The following is a 15,326-nucleotide window of genomic DNA, read 5'->3' on the forward strand; positions in this document are numbered from 1 at the left end:
TAGATGAGATTCGCCAAAAACAGTTTGAAAATGTGTCTAGTGCTCGTAGGGATTTGGTGCAGTCCTATACCGAACGTTCAGTGTCTATAGCTCAAACTGCAACAACAAGCGTAGAAACATGCAAATCTCCGGACATTGCCTTTCTAAGATCGCTTGGAAGTCCTGTTCCAACAGGCCTCACTGCTCAGCTTTCAAGCTCAACAGTGGTGACAACTGAGTTTCATCAAGAATCTCAGGGTATTTTCACTAACATTTCTATGCAGGGCCCCATCATATCCTCACCACCTCGATTCACATCACCACCACCTGATCTCAATGCTTCACCACCACCACTATCACCTCCCATCATGACATCACCTCCAATCACTCGGTCAGTCACTCACCAACCGAACCTCACTTATCTTCAACGAGAAAACGAATTTCATGCTCACCTTCTCTCTGTCAATATTTCTGAGGATGACTACATCAGAAAAGCTATTCTTGGCCTTCTCAACTCTCTTCAACTGATCCCGAACTACCCTCCTGTCCTTGAACCGATTCTGTGTCATGTTGATCAGCCATCTTCCTCCCAACGACATGATGACCCCGATTCCGGCGGCCAACATGAGGGGGAGAATATCAGAGGAAGATCCACTGTGCATATCACTCAATTTATCAGTTAAACACAAACTCCACCTAGCTCTTCCAGGAAAGGGAAAGAAATTGTCGATGACTCTGATGTGCCTGAAGGAATGGTCGAAGGGATCGAATACACAGTAGAAGAAGAAGATGATGTTGCCCCCGAAGGACATGATGTGATTACAATAAACTCTGATGATGAAGATGATTTTGATGAAGTTATGCTTGTTGATGTCAAAGAAGAAGAAGTTGAAACCGAAATCGAAATGTCCGAAGCAGTGGTTACCTCAGCAGAAACCACTCTTGCTATGGTGGTGTACACGAGTCCTGACATCGAATCCATCACCTCACATTCCGAAACAATCATCACATCCGCACCACAGCTTATCATTCCAAAATCTGAAGAAGAAGAAGAAGAAGTGTACTTCAGAAACCTGAAACCCCAGCCTACCACTGTCATTGAAGGAGCTTTCACGAAAGAAAATTATGTAAATTTAGAAGCTCCGGACGAGGAAGAGCTGAATGAATTTGATCGGTTTGTCACTCAGGAATACACCGGTGAACTTGCACCCAGGTTTCCCAAACCAACCGTTCAACCAACTCCTGATCAATCCACGTCATCCGATCCTCAACATGGAGAATTCAACAAACATAGATCACTTCCGATCAAACTTGGTGAACCTCAATCTGAAGAGGTATTACAGGGCTGTTGGCTTGAGGAACAAGCCTATAGGATCTTTGTGAGTGAAGATAAATTCAAAAACGTGCCTGTACCTGAAAGGTTCAAACCAATCGGGTGTTATGATTTTCTTAATGACAAGGACAAGTTGATAATGTACCGTTATCAAAGACGGATTTATAAGAACTGAGATGAGTTTGATATGGAAGACCAGAAAGAGAATCCGATTATTGTCATAAACAGTGTGTTCTGCAGGTCACTATCTAAGAGAGTGTTTACCCCATTTTTTAGAGTGATTCGTTCAAACGACCAAGAGTACACGTTCTCGGAGTATGATCTGATTGAACTCAATCCGGTTGATGTGTTATTCCTATACAATCGGTTGAGAAACAAAATAAGAAAGACTTGGGTTATCGAAACGGCAATCGAAAGGGTGAGAAGGTTCAGGAAAGACAGAATTAAACTTGCCTCTCAATATGATCTTCAGCTAGGTGTCGAATCAATTCGAAAGAAGATCCTGCTCTCCGCACCTAATCAAACCATCGACACTCTGGATTTGTCTCAATTCAAGATATGCTATTGCTTGGACGCCCCTTAAGAAGGCTTCATTTTTCGCAACAAAATCAAAAAGTCCATATTCATTCGCAAATTCGAGCTGCCAAAATACTCAGATGGAACCCTCAAGCGTGCTCTAAAGTTCTTTGACATTTACAAACGAACAGAGAACATAGGGAACTATCAAAAGCTGATGACGAACGAGATGGCAAATCACATCAATGAACTCCTTGAATTCAGGCTATACATGAGGCAATTTGATACTTCGTTGGGGATTAACAGAAAGAAGAACTTCTTCACGGATTCTCAATATGTTCCACGATTTGAATACAAAATCACCAGCCTCAAACAGTTCATGCTTCCCAAACACTATAAAAGGAACTATACACCGGGAAGTGACGTGATTAAGGCGATGAAAGCTGAGGAAGAAGCAAAGAAGAAGGCCTCAGAAGGTGCAAGCCAAAGCTGATGATTGGGAAGTGATATTTTTTGAAAATCGCACTCCAAGGGGGAGATTGTTGACATATGTTTATGTAATAGTTTAGTGGCACACGGTTTTAATCTTTGGATGTAATGTATTTAGTAGTATTTACCATGGTAACAATGTAACTTATGTAACTTGGGAGGTTGTCATATATAAACAACCTCCCCACATCTTTTGTAACTAGTTATCACATTTTACACTTCCACTTTATCTTGTTCTCTCTCAAGTGTTCTTGCATAACTAATACCTATAACCCACTAATCAACTCTCAAACCGGTCGATCTAGGCTTCTTTAGAGACTAACAGTGTGTTTCAAGATGTGAAGAAATTTTTAGCAGAACTATCAATGTTAACTGCACCATTGGCATGAGAAATGCTCATTTTGTATTGGCAATGTCAAATGAGACAATTAGTTTCGTTTTAGTCATTGAACGTGACAAGGTTTGCTCTCATCTCTGATAAGAAATTATACAGCAAAGTGGTAAAATAATAATGTTTCAAAACTTGCTCTCAACTTGTTTGTACGTGACCGCATTACTTGTCCGTGATTTATATGAAACCAGACAAAAGGTCCAAACATGAGGGATTTTTTGTGTAAATTACACAAAACGGAAAAAAGGTTTCCCGTCTAGAGTTACGAAATTAATTAAAAGGTCAATACTCGAGAGTTATTTGTGTAAATTAAACAAAATGAAAAGAAGGCTACGGATTCATAATTACGAAATTGGTCAAAAGGTCAATACTTGAGGGGTTATTTGTGTAGATTTTGGTAAATGCACAGAATGTTCTAGATCCAGGGTTTGTAAATACGGAGTATTACTGTATTCAGTATATAAACAACCACATACGTTCGTCTATTTTTGTGATACTTTGTGAATTGTGAGTGTGTTAAAATGTGATGTCGGCGGCTCTTAAAGCTCAGGAACACGTCGTAACTAAAATAGTCTTACGTTTCGGATCGATATGTAAGACACGACGTGTTCCTGTGTTTTAGAACCGCCCTCAAACGCAAACGATTTGTGCATCTTAGAGCGTTAGACGTGCAATCTATGAATATACTATTTTTCACAACTCACAAACCCTAACTTCAAATCAAACTACAATCACTACATCAGCATGTATTAGACTTTTAGGTGTTCTATGTATTATGAATTAAAAATTAAAACGCTAAAAAAATTACTCCGTAGTTGTGTTTCGGATAATTAAAATAAAATTAAAGCCTTTCAAAAAAATAAAATTAAATGCTTTATATGAATGTGTTTAATGGTCAAGTATTCAAGTGAAAGGGAGGGTTAGAGTTTGGTGGGTTATTTAATGAGTTATTAGGGAAGTTATGAGGCCTTTCAATAAAGTGAACTACTTAGAAATTTTGAAACGTAGATTAAGAAATTTATACAAAATCAGTTAGTTACATCCGTATTTTGATTCGCAACTTTTTGAAATAACTGACCTTTCATTTATAATCAAGCTACCGTTAGTTTGATTCGTTTGTACGACTTTAGGACCAGTGGTGAGAATCGGTGTATGACCCAAAAGCTGTTACCTTTGGTCAAAATTTAGAGGTTTTTATCGTACCTTTTTAATCGCCGTACTTTTTATTTGCTTTTTGTGATCGGTTTTGAGTTTAGAAAGACTTTGAAGGTTATATTAGTTCAGATGGTGGCTGGGGTATTTTGGTTTTAAAATTGACCATAAATTTGTCGTCTTCCTGTTTAGATGTTAACTTAAGGACTTCTGAAAAATATTTGTTTGGATGTTTACTGAATAGGTTGTGAAAAAAAATGTGGTATTGAGTTTTAACTAGTTAAATGTTGGACAGCACGTTGCGGCGATTGTTTTTTAGATGTGCGTTATGCGTGCTTTTACATGTGCGTTATGTGATACGTGCTTGTTACATACGTAATTGTCTGCTGGAACTACATGCTGCTTAGTGGTTACATATGGATATAAATACGTTTTACCATCAAAAACTGTACTTTTTTTAGTCTGTAAAAAGAATCAGCATACATGCATATATGTATCTATCTTACAAATAATTTTCAATCATTTTTACAGCAACCCTTACACCTATAATACACTTTCCAAGCCTCTCATCAATCATTTTAAAAACAGTATTATAACATCTACATTTCAACTGTATCAAGTACAAACAATGCACAAAAACTAATCAGCATCAGCAGTGAAATCGGGCTCTGGAGGCTTTTGCAATTTCATCAATTCCCTGGCAGTCCTCAGGTTCCGATTCCGCTGGACCCCACGCATAGCATTCGCCGCAAACTTTGAAGCCAAAAAGGTAGCCCCAAGGCTATAAGAAGTTCCAACTGTGGCAGAACTGTTACGCGCTGCTTCATCTTCTTCCTCCTTCCGCTTTTGCTCCAATATCTTCCGCTTCGAATACCTCCGCCACGCCGCCTGAATGAAACACGCCGCCCATGTCCGCCACTGTTGTGAGTAAAACCTAAATGTGTGCTGTACCTGCCTACTATGTAGACGCCGAAATTGACCCGCAACAAATTTCAGCTCGTCGGCTGGTAGTGCAAAAGCTTCAACTTCTTTCAAGGCTTTTACGGTCCGTGTTGATGACGGAAGACTAGCACCGGATTTCGGGTCAAGTGCCCATGTAAGAAGCTCCTCACCGCAAAAGTCACCTTCTTTTAGTAAACTACGGTTGAAAAACCCGCTTCTACCGCCATCGGTGGTTACACTTTCGAGACGGCCACGTATGATGAAAAGCATTTCATCAACTGGATCACCTTCACGCACGATGTAGCTGCTGTCGGTGTATAAACAAGGTTTTAGCCGTTCGCAAATCGCGTCTAGCAACCTCTCATCCATGTTCTCAAATAGAGGAACCTGCAATGCATGGACATATATGGTGAGATGGAATAGAACAAAATTTTGCCTACAATAATCTTACTACAAAGTAATAATATAAACGTAAAATAAAAAATATATACTCCCTTCATCACAGTGCCGAAACTAGGATTTTTTTCACCGGGGTCCAAAAAAAAAAATTTAAACCGTAGTAATTTTTTTGGACAAAATTTGAAGATTTTGGGGCAAAAGTTGGAGAATTTTGGGCAAAATTTGAAAGTTTTGGGGCAAAATATGTAGGTTTTGGGGCAAAAAAAAAATTCCACGGGGGCAAAGTCGAAAAACTCAAAATTTTTACACTGAAAAAAAAAAATCCACTGGGGGCGGCCGCCCCCTGCCCCTACACAGTTTCGCCCCTGCTTCATCCCATATTAATAGTCCACTATTCCATTTTGGTTTGTCTCATATTAATAGTCCACTTCAATAAATAGATAAGAATAATGAAGTAAAGTTCCTTTATGCCCTTAACTTTTGCATATAAAACAAAAAGATAGGTAAAAAGTAAGGGGTAAAACTATAAAGTAAAGAAAAAGTAAACTGTAATGATTAAATTTCTTAAAACGCGTATTTTTTGTCCGGGGCTATAAATATGGGACGGAGGGAGTACTATTTTACAAGAAAAGGAAAAAAGCCCTTGATTGTCCCTATGTCTCAGTTTAAAAGTCCAGGTTTCCTTTTTGGGATGTCTTAAAATAATGAGGTAAAGTTCTTTTTAACCCTTACGTTATGCATGTAAAAAAAATGTAGGTAAAAAAGTAGGGGTAAAACTGTAAAGTAAACAAAAAGTCTGATAATTACAATTCTTAAACCGTGTATTCTTTGTTTGTGGACTATTAAATTGGGACGGATAGGATTGTATAATAATTACTTGGGACAGGAAATTGTAAAATTACCCGTTTGACTAAAGCAAGACAAAGATGACGCTTTATGTCCCTTCTAAGATCTTTGGGTAAAGTTTGAACCAAATTCTCTTCATCAACACCGCGAGTTTCTAACCACTTGTACTGATCGTAACGTCTAACACGCTCCTGAAGATCTTCGGGAAGTAGCCGATGATGCATCCACTGCTCTGAGTCACGTCTCTTAACTCTCATCTCTTCAAGCCGAATGGTAAGAGATTGGAGGTACGTCTGTCATGCCCAAATAAATATTCAAATTTCGTGACTCAAAACAAATCCAATATGTAATATCTCAGTTGACTAAAAGGGCATATATAAAATCACTATATTTTTATATGGGGACATTATGTTATGGCTCTCTACTACAGCAAACGAGATAATAATAGATGGGGCATAACCTGCATGTTGCCAATCAATAGAGCAAACAGAATGAGTCCTGATATGGCTAGCGCAATTGAAAATATAGTCTCTCCAGGGTATGTGCTGGTTTTAAGCCCCTGCCCTAAAGTGCTGTCATAAGAAGAACAAAAAAACATATTAGAAGATGATTATTTCCTGTACTTATCATGATCCGACATATGCCTTGTAACGACGAATGTTGATTGTCGATAGCAACCTTTATAAAGAACTTTACACTTCGACTATATATTATATACTAAACTTTTCTAAATCTCATTTTGGACATCAATTGAAATGGTGGAGTATAATTTAAAATAGTGGGCGAGTCGGGCAGTTGGGTTATCAAGGGACCCCATCGGTTATTTTTTGTACTGGACTAAAAGGATCAGGGTGGGTTGGTTGCAAAACATTGTTCGGCCATATTCATTACTCTATTATTTTTTTAATAAAAGCTAATGAGTTAAACATGATTACTATTATTTAAAAAACATTTTGAATTATTAAGATTTATGCATTACAGCATTAGAAATACACTTTGGGCAATACTCGACTGACTTAGCCTGGTCTCTGATAACCAAAATTTTCTATTATCCTTTGATCCAGCAATTTCCAAGGGGTATTAAAAGGGGCCCCATCAACCAAAGTGCTTGTAGGTATATGTCATACCAGATTGCCTTATAATAGGGAAGTGTTGAAAATTGTCACCTCTACTATTTCAATCGATAAGAAACAATTATATGATGTATGCATAGCAACATCATAAAACTAAAGTTCACAAGGACACAATTCAAGTCTGCTACTTTGAAGTACGCCAAAATATAAACAGTAAATGCAAACTCAATTTACCTCAAATTTTGCAGGCCCCACCACAAGCAGTAGCAGTACTTCTGAACAAATTTTGTAGAAAAAACAATACCCGATGACAGAGCCTGGTCAAAAATACCGAAATCAAATGGACTATCACCACCTGGAGAGCAACCTTCAGCCAAAACTGCAGTACTGTTACCGATCCAGGTGTCATAACCCGTCATGTGCTCATTTCCACAATACAAAAAATCTGTATTTTGATGCTGCGCTTTACAAGCTTTCTTCCAGCATGTATCATTACGCTCTACAGACAACAAATACCAAAAGGCACCAACTATCTGGAAAAAGGATAATAACTAATAAGAAGAATCAACTAGTTGTAACTATATATCCAGTAAAGTAGTGAATAGATAACAATCAAACGTGGCAATTTGACTCGTTTACTCATAAAAGGGTTGATATGTAAGTTTTATCTCCCAGTGGTCAATTTGACTCATTGCCATATATCCAGTAAATCATTGTTTCTGTTACACTGTTCTTTTAATCCCAATTTGAGGATTTCATTATTTGAATAAATTCAAAAAGTAGAAAGTAGACAACAAGTTGTTACCGGTTCAACCCAACCTGTTTTACCCATACTTGTAAGCAACATTCTCCAGCCTAAATCTGATTTGACACATTACCCAACCCGCCCATCTTGCCACTTCTAGTTGTAATGACATTAATGAACAGATTAAACAAAAGCTTACATGACTGGCAAGCATGTAGAGCAACAAATAATAAGCAGCCCCGGCCCAAGCGGTTTCAGCAAGAACACGAGCGGTCCTTTTTAGTTCCGAAGTCAACGGCACGATTCGAGCAAATCTAGGAACGTACTGAATCAACACAATAAAAAGTAACGCTTCTTTTGTAGCCAATACATCTGAGCCTTTAGACCTCTGCAAATATCTCCAGATAATAATCTGCACAATTAAAAAGTAAAGGTAAACTCTACTCATGCTTACATTCGCCATCTCTATACGATTTGTATAAAATGATTAATTGAAAATTAAAAGTGTATCAGACATAAGTTTTATGACCTGTGGCAGGGGAAGAATTGAAAGGAAATCAATGATGAAATACCACTTCAAGTATCTTTTAGCTATTTGTGCAGGATCGATTACAAGTTCACCGCGTCCAAAAACACGCGATGACGGAGCGATAAAAGCGGTTCGAAATTGAAGAGCCATGTGAAAAAGATAAAAAGAATCAACAACTGTTCTTAATGTTGTAGCAACAATGGCTAGTTTTCGATCTATACCAAGGCATGAATTGGTTTGATCAAATACAGGAAGATAGAAGAAAAGTGGATCTATAGACACGGCTAAAATACAGGAGATAACAAAAAATTGATTCCACATTAAAAGGAATTTGTCCTGAGGGTCTAAGATTTTTTTTTCTGAAACTTTCAGATCTTCGGGAAAAACAGCTTGAGAAACCCCGAAACCGAGTGATCGGCCGATTGATTTAAGTCCTTCTGATCCTTTTTTAATTCCATTTTTAAAAGATCTTGTTGGGGTAGTATGTGCATGTCGTGAACGAGCTAACCCATCAAATCCACATTTGTTCATTGCAACTGAAGAACCAGGTGATGACACTCTAGAGTCCAAATCATCCAACCTTACAACCGAAACATAAGTGTAATGAATATATCAAAAGCTACCCATTTTTTAAAAATAGGACGAGAAATAAATTGATTGCACTTATATAAATAATACTAACATGTACTACTCATAATCTATATTACTGAAAACAAGTGCTATCCCTATGGAACCATGTTTGGTGCATACGCAAGGCTTGCACGACCTAAAGTCATGATTGTATGTTCGTGAAATTAAATAAAAGCCAATAGCACCAATTAGAAAGTTGTATATATAAAATTTCATTTTGAAGACCTCACAACTTTAATATTCGCGTATTAAAGACAGTTAACTTTAGTCAATAGAGTCAATCCTTGCAATATTCAAGGCCCGGGGAGAATTTAATATATCACTATGCAAGAAATAAGGTGACCCCAAAACTTAATCTTGAACGTAACGAAGAGGGATATGTTTTACCTTACAAACTTTTCTTTCTGGCCACCAACATATTGGGACTTCGATCCACTATCAAACATGTTGCTGATTAACGTTGAAACCCCAACTGCCACCGACAGATGAAGAAAAACTTAACATATATGCAGATCACATTATAATAAACTAATACGTTAAATATATAATATCAATAGTATAGCTAGGAATGCGAGAAACGAGCATATTAATACATTCGACATATTCGTTATGATCCTCAAAACCCTAAATTCCATTTGATACAAAGCTTTATCACTCAGCTATTATTATCATCTACTCTACTGACTAAAGTTAGGGTATACAGATAACTAATCAAAAGTGTACATGATTATAACATTAACAATCCTTCGTATATCAAACTTAATTTTATTAGAGTCAGCTACTTTCTAGAATTGTGTATTAGAGAGTAATTACCCACAAGAACACAATCTAAATTCACAATTTTCAATAATTCCATAATAAAATAAATTAGGAAAAAACTCATCTTCCTCTAAACCTAAGCCATAATTTCATTTTCATTAAATTGCTAGTACGCATTTCATATGAATTTTACCACAAGGATTGAAAACCTAAAGGGATCCATTAGCAATTCATAATCAAAACTTAACAAAATTAAAGAAACTCAATTCAGTCAACCATGATTACTGGATATCCACAATATCCATAAAAATACATAATTGAGCTACTAAAGACCAAAAATCACAAAACGAACATGAACAATTTAAAGTCAAATGCAACATCATAATCAATCACAATGCATAAAAAATTAGATAAATGAAACAAAACAGTTTACTTACAATGAAAAAGAAACAAGCTTCACCGGAGTAATACCGTCATCGGAAGAGTGAAATTCGGAGATGATTTAGAGGAAAAAGTAAATAGAGAGGTCCAAAAATGGCGACAGAAAATAGGAAAGAGACCAAAACTATGCACAGAAATCGTCAAAAAAGTTTCTTTATGGATAAAATATTATTACAACAAATTTTGTATTGTAGACCCTTAAGTTCTGTTTAGATGTCATTATGAACCCTAAGTACTTGACACGTTAGCCTATTGACTTTGGTTTCACCACTAATAATGCGGTTTAGGTGTCTTCCGTCCCAAATCTATTGTCTTCAGACAAAAAATACGCAGTTTTAGAAAATTCCACTAACTTCATTCTTCACCAATAATATATCTTCTCTCTCCAGATTAACCTCTTTTGATTGGTTGAAAAAGAATCTGGACAATTAATTTGGGACATTCCAAAATGGAATAATGGACAATAGATTTGGGACGGAGAAGTATAAAATAATAAAATTAGAAAATCGGACCTTAAATATAAATATACGTATTATTTTATACATCTAAATATCTAATCTCTATTCTCTTAATCTTTGTATTTTTTGTATATTATACGGAGTAGTGTAGTAAGATAAGAAATACATTAAACTAGTTAAAAGGCCAGTAAATTCACGGATTTGTTTAAATCTAAAATATAATAAAAGTAAATTAAAAAATGATATTAGTATATTCACTTTATGAAATAACCTTTTAAAACCCAACAGACAGTGTATTCATCGCTATAATTCGTAAAAATGTTAAACGGTCAAAACAATAGAACATAATTTTTTTTAACTAATATTCTATGTTGAAGTGCTTTACAACATCAAGCAATCAAATTTCTTAATGAAGTAAGTATTTTACAAAATCAATCTATCAAAATTTCATGACATAAGATACCAATAAATAGTTATATTTTTAAAAAAAATACGGAATATACATTATTTATGGGAAGGGTTTAAGTAGCACCAAAGAATTCAGTCAAAACCAATCAATAGAATAAAAATAAATAAAAAATAAAATAAAAGACTACTGATCAATGCACATGAATTTGAAGTCAAATAAGTTATCGTATTCATCAATTTCATGTCTCTCGAAGGATTAAACCCGAAGAATGACAAATTGTAAAAATGGCCATCTGATAATATGAGCCCAACATAGTTCTTGCAATCCTTTTTCTTCGCAGTTACTCATCAAATGGTAGCTGATCCATCTATGCTGAATTTGATATATTTTGGGGAGAATGATTAAACATAAGTTTAGTGTTTTACTCGACAACTCTAATGTCTTCACTATGGTGTACATATCATACTTAAAATATTGTCATTAAAACACACAGAGCCCCGAATCCAGTGTCAAGTCCTTAAACCATAAAATCGTAACATCGCAAAAGAAATTTTATGGATTCCATAGTCCATGTAAACAGAAAGAAAAAAGATACTTGAAACTTCAATATTTCCTTACAATTTAGATTCTTAATCCGCAAATAAAAACTTAAAATAAAAACTTAAAAAAAATAAATAAATAAATAAACAACTTAGATCATCAAAATGGAAACACGGGAATTTGTGAAGTGAAACACAAAAATGGTTAAAGATATAATAGAAAGCCTGAATATGGCAGAAAATTGTACAACAATCAAACAAAATCAAAACCCTGAAAAGGCAATCGAAATCAAGTTTCATTTCTTATAGCCCGATAGAAATCATCTAAACAAAAGTCGCAAAATATTAAAAACTGGAACTAAGATTCACAAAATGATGTTCAGAGAAAATAATAATGAAATAATGGCAACAAAAGCACTAAACCCAATATAAAGAAAATATAACGAATGCTCACCTCTACGGTAGTCTTCAATTGCAAATCCCAAATCGAAGACACTCCATTCGCCCTTTTCCTTTTGCTCTCTTAAATTGTGCACAAGCTCAAGAGCATGCCAAGTCTCTCGTAACGATCTTGGCTCATTAGCTCTTCAGTTTGACATGTTACTTCATAAAAATAGATTTGCAGCGTTTTCGGCTCCTTAGCTCTTCAACGTTTTCTATTAACGTTGTCTCCTTTTTCTACCAAAAATATCTCTTTCAACAATTTTTAAATAGATTTATTTAATGTGAAAAAAGTTAATATAAACAACCTCACACAGTCACAGTCATAGCTGATCAGGGCCGGCCCGTAAGGGGTGCAACAGGAACATTTGCACAGGGCCAATTAAATTTAGGGGCCCAAAATTTTAATGTTAACACAAATTATACGAAGCCCATGTCGATTGAATCAGGCCCAAGATTATTAACACCACAACTTTTCCATTTTGTATTATGTCCCAAGGATGTGGGATGAAAGCTTATTCCAAATAAACATTAGTGGCTAACATGAAATTTGGAGTAAACATTAGTGACCAACGATGTGGGATGAAAGCTTATTCCAAATTGAGTTATTTGTGAATATCTTGTCGCCACTTGCCATCGAAACACATGTGAAAGAGTATGCGTATAAGACCACATATAAAGGGGCGTTTGTGGCCCCCTATGCCGCATACATGTCACGAGAAACGCCCCACAAACGCCTGTAATTGGGCGTTTGTGGGCGTTTGTAGTTGGGCGTTTGTCAAGCAAATGCGCCCCAAGAGAGAGAGAACGACCATGAGGTGTCAATTACTAATTGGTTAATGTTATTTCTCTCTCCACCTTTTTAATATTTTATCATTCAAATACCAATAAAATTTTACCACATCACCCACAAAACTCCCCCTCAAAATGTCATGGCCCAGTCACAGTTTTTCTCCAAAAAGTGCAACTCACCCACTCCACGTCACAATCACCAATATATGTGGTCTAACTGAATTCAATTGGATGGAGTTGTTATTTTATTATGAATCAAACACTGGCTAAAATAGCCTTTACAAATACAGACAACTCCTAATAATATGCCACCAACCAATTGATATGTTAACTACCTAAAGAATCGACAAAGAAAATAAACATAGAAAATACTCCTGAAAAATGTTATATCCTTTTCTATATATTACATATATTTGATATTTGATATGTAACATAATGAATGTACCCTTATCTATATTTGATATAGCCAAACTAAATCCTTGCAAATTAACGCACTTGTTTGCTAAATTTCTAAAGCGTAAAATTCGAATAAAGAAAAAAATCAAAGTCGAATCCGAATAAAAGTCGAAAAAGCCCGAACCGGCCCTGTCTAAAATTACTATACTTGTCAAACAATATATAATTCTAAGACTAAATTGCGCCGTTGGTCCTTGTGGTTTGCACAAAATTGCATGGTTTGGACAAAAGTTTGTTTTCGACTTCGTTGGTCCGTGTTGTTTTAATATTGAACCCGGTTGGTCCCTCATGAAAACGTCTGTTAAACTTAGTCATGTGCCATCTACGTGAGGGTATTTTCATCTTTTAATAATTCTTTTTTGTCCTTTTTCATCTCTTTTCTTTTCCTAATTATTGTCCCTTTCTTCTCTCTTTTATAATATAAACATCACAAACCCTAAATCAATTAACAGATCGAACTTCAAACTTCATCATCGTCATTAATTTCATACTTCGTGTTCATATACATCGTTCATCATCGTTCATCATCATCATCGTTCATCATTATCAAACTTGAAGCAAGCAGTAGCAGCAACGATTTCACCATCAAACTTCACCATCGTTCATCATCAAACTTCACCAGCAAGCAGATTCATCATCAAACTTCACCATCGTCATCGATTCATCATGATCATCATCATCGATTCACCTGCAAAAACTTGAAGCAAGCAGTAGCAGCTCGTCGATTCTCCTTTATTTCAGTGGGTAAGATCTTTATTTCAATGCTCGTCGGTTCTGCTTCATGAATGCTCGTCGGATCTGTAATTGTGTTATTTGGTGGGTTTAAATTTGATTTAGGGTTTTAAATTTGAGTGTGATGTTAATTGTGGGTTTGAATTTAGGGTTTATAATTCATGGTGACAAATTGGTGTGATGTTAATTTTGGGTTTGAATTTAGGGTTTATAATTCATGGTGACAAATTGGATATTATATGTAATTTGGGTGTGATGTTAATTGTGGGTTTAACTTGATTTAGGATTTTTAATTTTAGGGTTGGTGTTTTTAAAGGAATAAAAATGAAGGTAATGAGTTTTATTTGGGGGAAGAAGATGAATAGGAATAGGAAAATTTCATAAAGATGCACACTTAGTCCCTAATTGATGCAGTTGACGAAAATACCCTCATGTGCCACGCACATGGGTAAGTTAACGGTTCAATTTTAACAGACGTATGGGAGGGGGACCAACCGGGTTCAATTTTAAAACCACACGGACCAACGAAGTCGAAAACAAACTTTTGTCCAAACCATGCAATTTTGTGCAAACCACAAGGACCAACGGCGCAATTTAGTCTAATTCTAATTCTAATGCTATATTCCTTATGTTTGTTAATATGACGTTAATTTTCGTGTTTTAGATAGTTTAAGTTTATATTATTCGTTAGGGCCTTTTTTTTGTCTCGCTCAGGGCACATAAATTCTCAGGACCGGCCCTGAAGCTGATTAATACGACTTCAAACAACCTGGCCTCTTTCAGAAACTATCTTCTACAAACTGTTTTGTTAGAAATGGTTGTCATACTTATATGTATCACATACAATCGTTGGCAAAAGCAAATTTAAATAGCTCAATGTACAAATGGTTACAAATGGTTGTCATACTTAAATGTTTTGTTACAATCTGTTTTAATTAGTCATTGGCATTATGCATATCAGTCTAACATACAAACAATAGCTCAATGTAACACATGAAAATCAAAATCTCAAAATAAATTCTCAACATTTAAAACTCTTTTATTTGGACCTTCTAACTCACCGTGTATACATTAACTTGAAATAGAGTTTCAATAGGTGATACGTTCATGATGAGGCCATTGTCAGTAATTAACAAAGTAATTAACAAATCAAGCAACTTACAATATAATATGCATATGGTGATGTCCCTTGACGCATCTTCTCAATTTCATTCCACTCATCATAAAGCCTACTCATAATTTGAAGATGATCACCTGTAAATTTAAGCAAATCCC

The 15,326-nt window shown here is 35.7% G+C and overlaps 1 protein-coding gene across 3 annotated transcripts; it reads right to left on the reverse strand.

The window, feature by feature from the left end:
- Nucleotides 1-4,304: 4,304 nt before the first annotated feature.
- LOC139884845 (probable cyclic nucleotide-gated ion channel 5) lies at nt 4,305-12,240 on the reverse strand. Of its 3 annotated transcripts, none has more exons than XM_071868833.1 (8): nt 12,085-12,240; nt 9,412-9,496; nt 8,395-8,974; nt 8,065-8,277; nt 7,355-7,653; nt 6,508-6,619; nt 6,104-6,340; nt 4,305-5,189 (listed from the first exon to the last, which is right to left on the reverse strand). In XM_071868833.1, the coding sequence occupies exons 2-8, from the start codon at nt 9,468-9,470 to the stop codon at nt 4,500-4,502; spliced, it is 2,190 nt and encodes a 729-aa protein (XP_071724934.1). In that variant the 5' UTR covers nt 9,471-9,496; nt 12,085-12,240; the 3' UTR covers nt 4,305-4,499. The 3 variants fall into 3 exon arrangements, with proteins under 3 accessions (XP_071724934.1, XP_071724929.1, XP_071724921.1); XM_071868828.1 differs by lacking the exon at nt 12,085-12,240 and adding an exon at nt 10,255-10,369; XM_071868820.1 differs by lacking the exon at nt 12,085-12,240 and adding an exon at nt 10,221-10,350.
- Nucleotides 12,241-15,326: the final 3,086 nt, after the last annotated feature.

The sequence above is a fragment of the Rutidosis leptorrhynchoides genome, chromosome 1 (genome assembly GCF_046630445.1).
Source record: "Rutidosis leptorrhynchoides isolate AG116_Rl617_1_P2 chromosome 1, CSIRO_AGI_Rlap_v1, whole genome shotgun sequence".
In the NCBI taxonomy this organism is placed as follows: domain Eukaryota; kingdom Viridiplantae; phylum Streptophyta; class Magnoliopsida; order Asterales; family Asteraceae; genus Rutidosis; species Rutidosis leptorrhynchoides.

Coding starts and splice junctions, on each gene's coding strand:
- LOC139884845 (XM_071868833.1), bottom strand. CDS start 9,470: ATGTTTGATAGTGGATCGAAGTCCCAATATGTTGGTGGCCAGAAAGAA. Junction 8,975..9,411: donor CAGAAAGAAAAGTTTGTAAG/GTAAAACATATC, acceptor TTCGGTTGTAAG/GTTGGATGATTTGGACTCTA. Junction 7,654..8,064: donor TCTACATGCTTGCCAGTCAT/GTAAGCTTTTGT, acceptor TCCTTTTTCCAG/ATAGTTGGTGCCTTTTGGTA.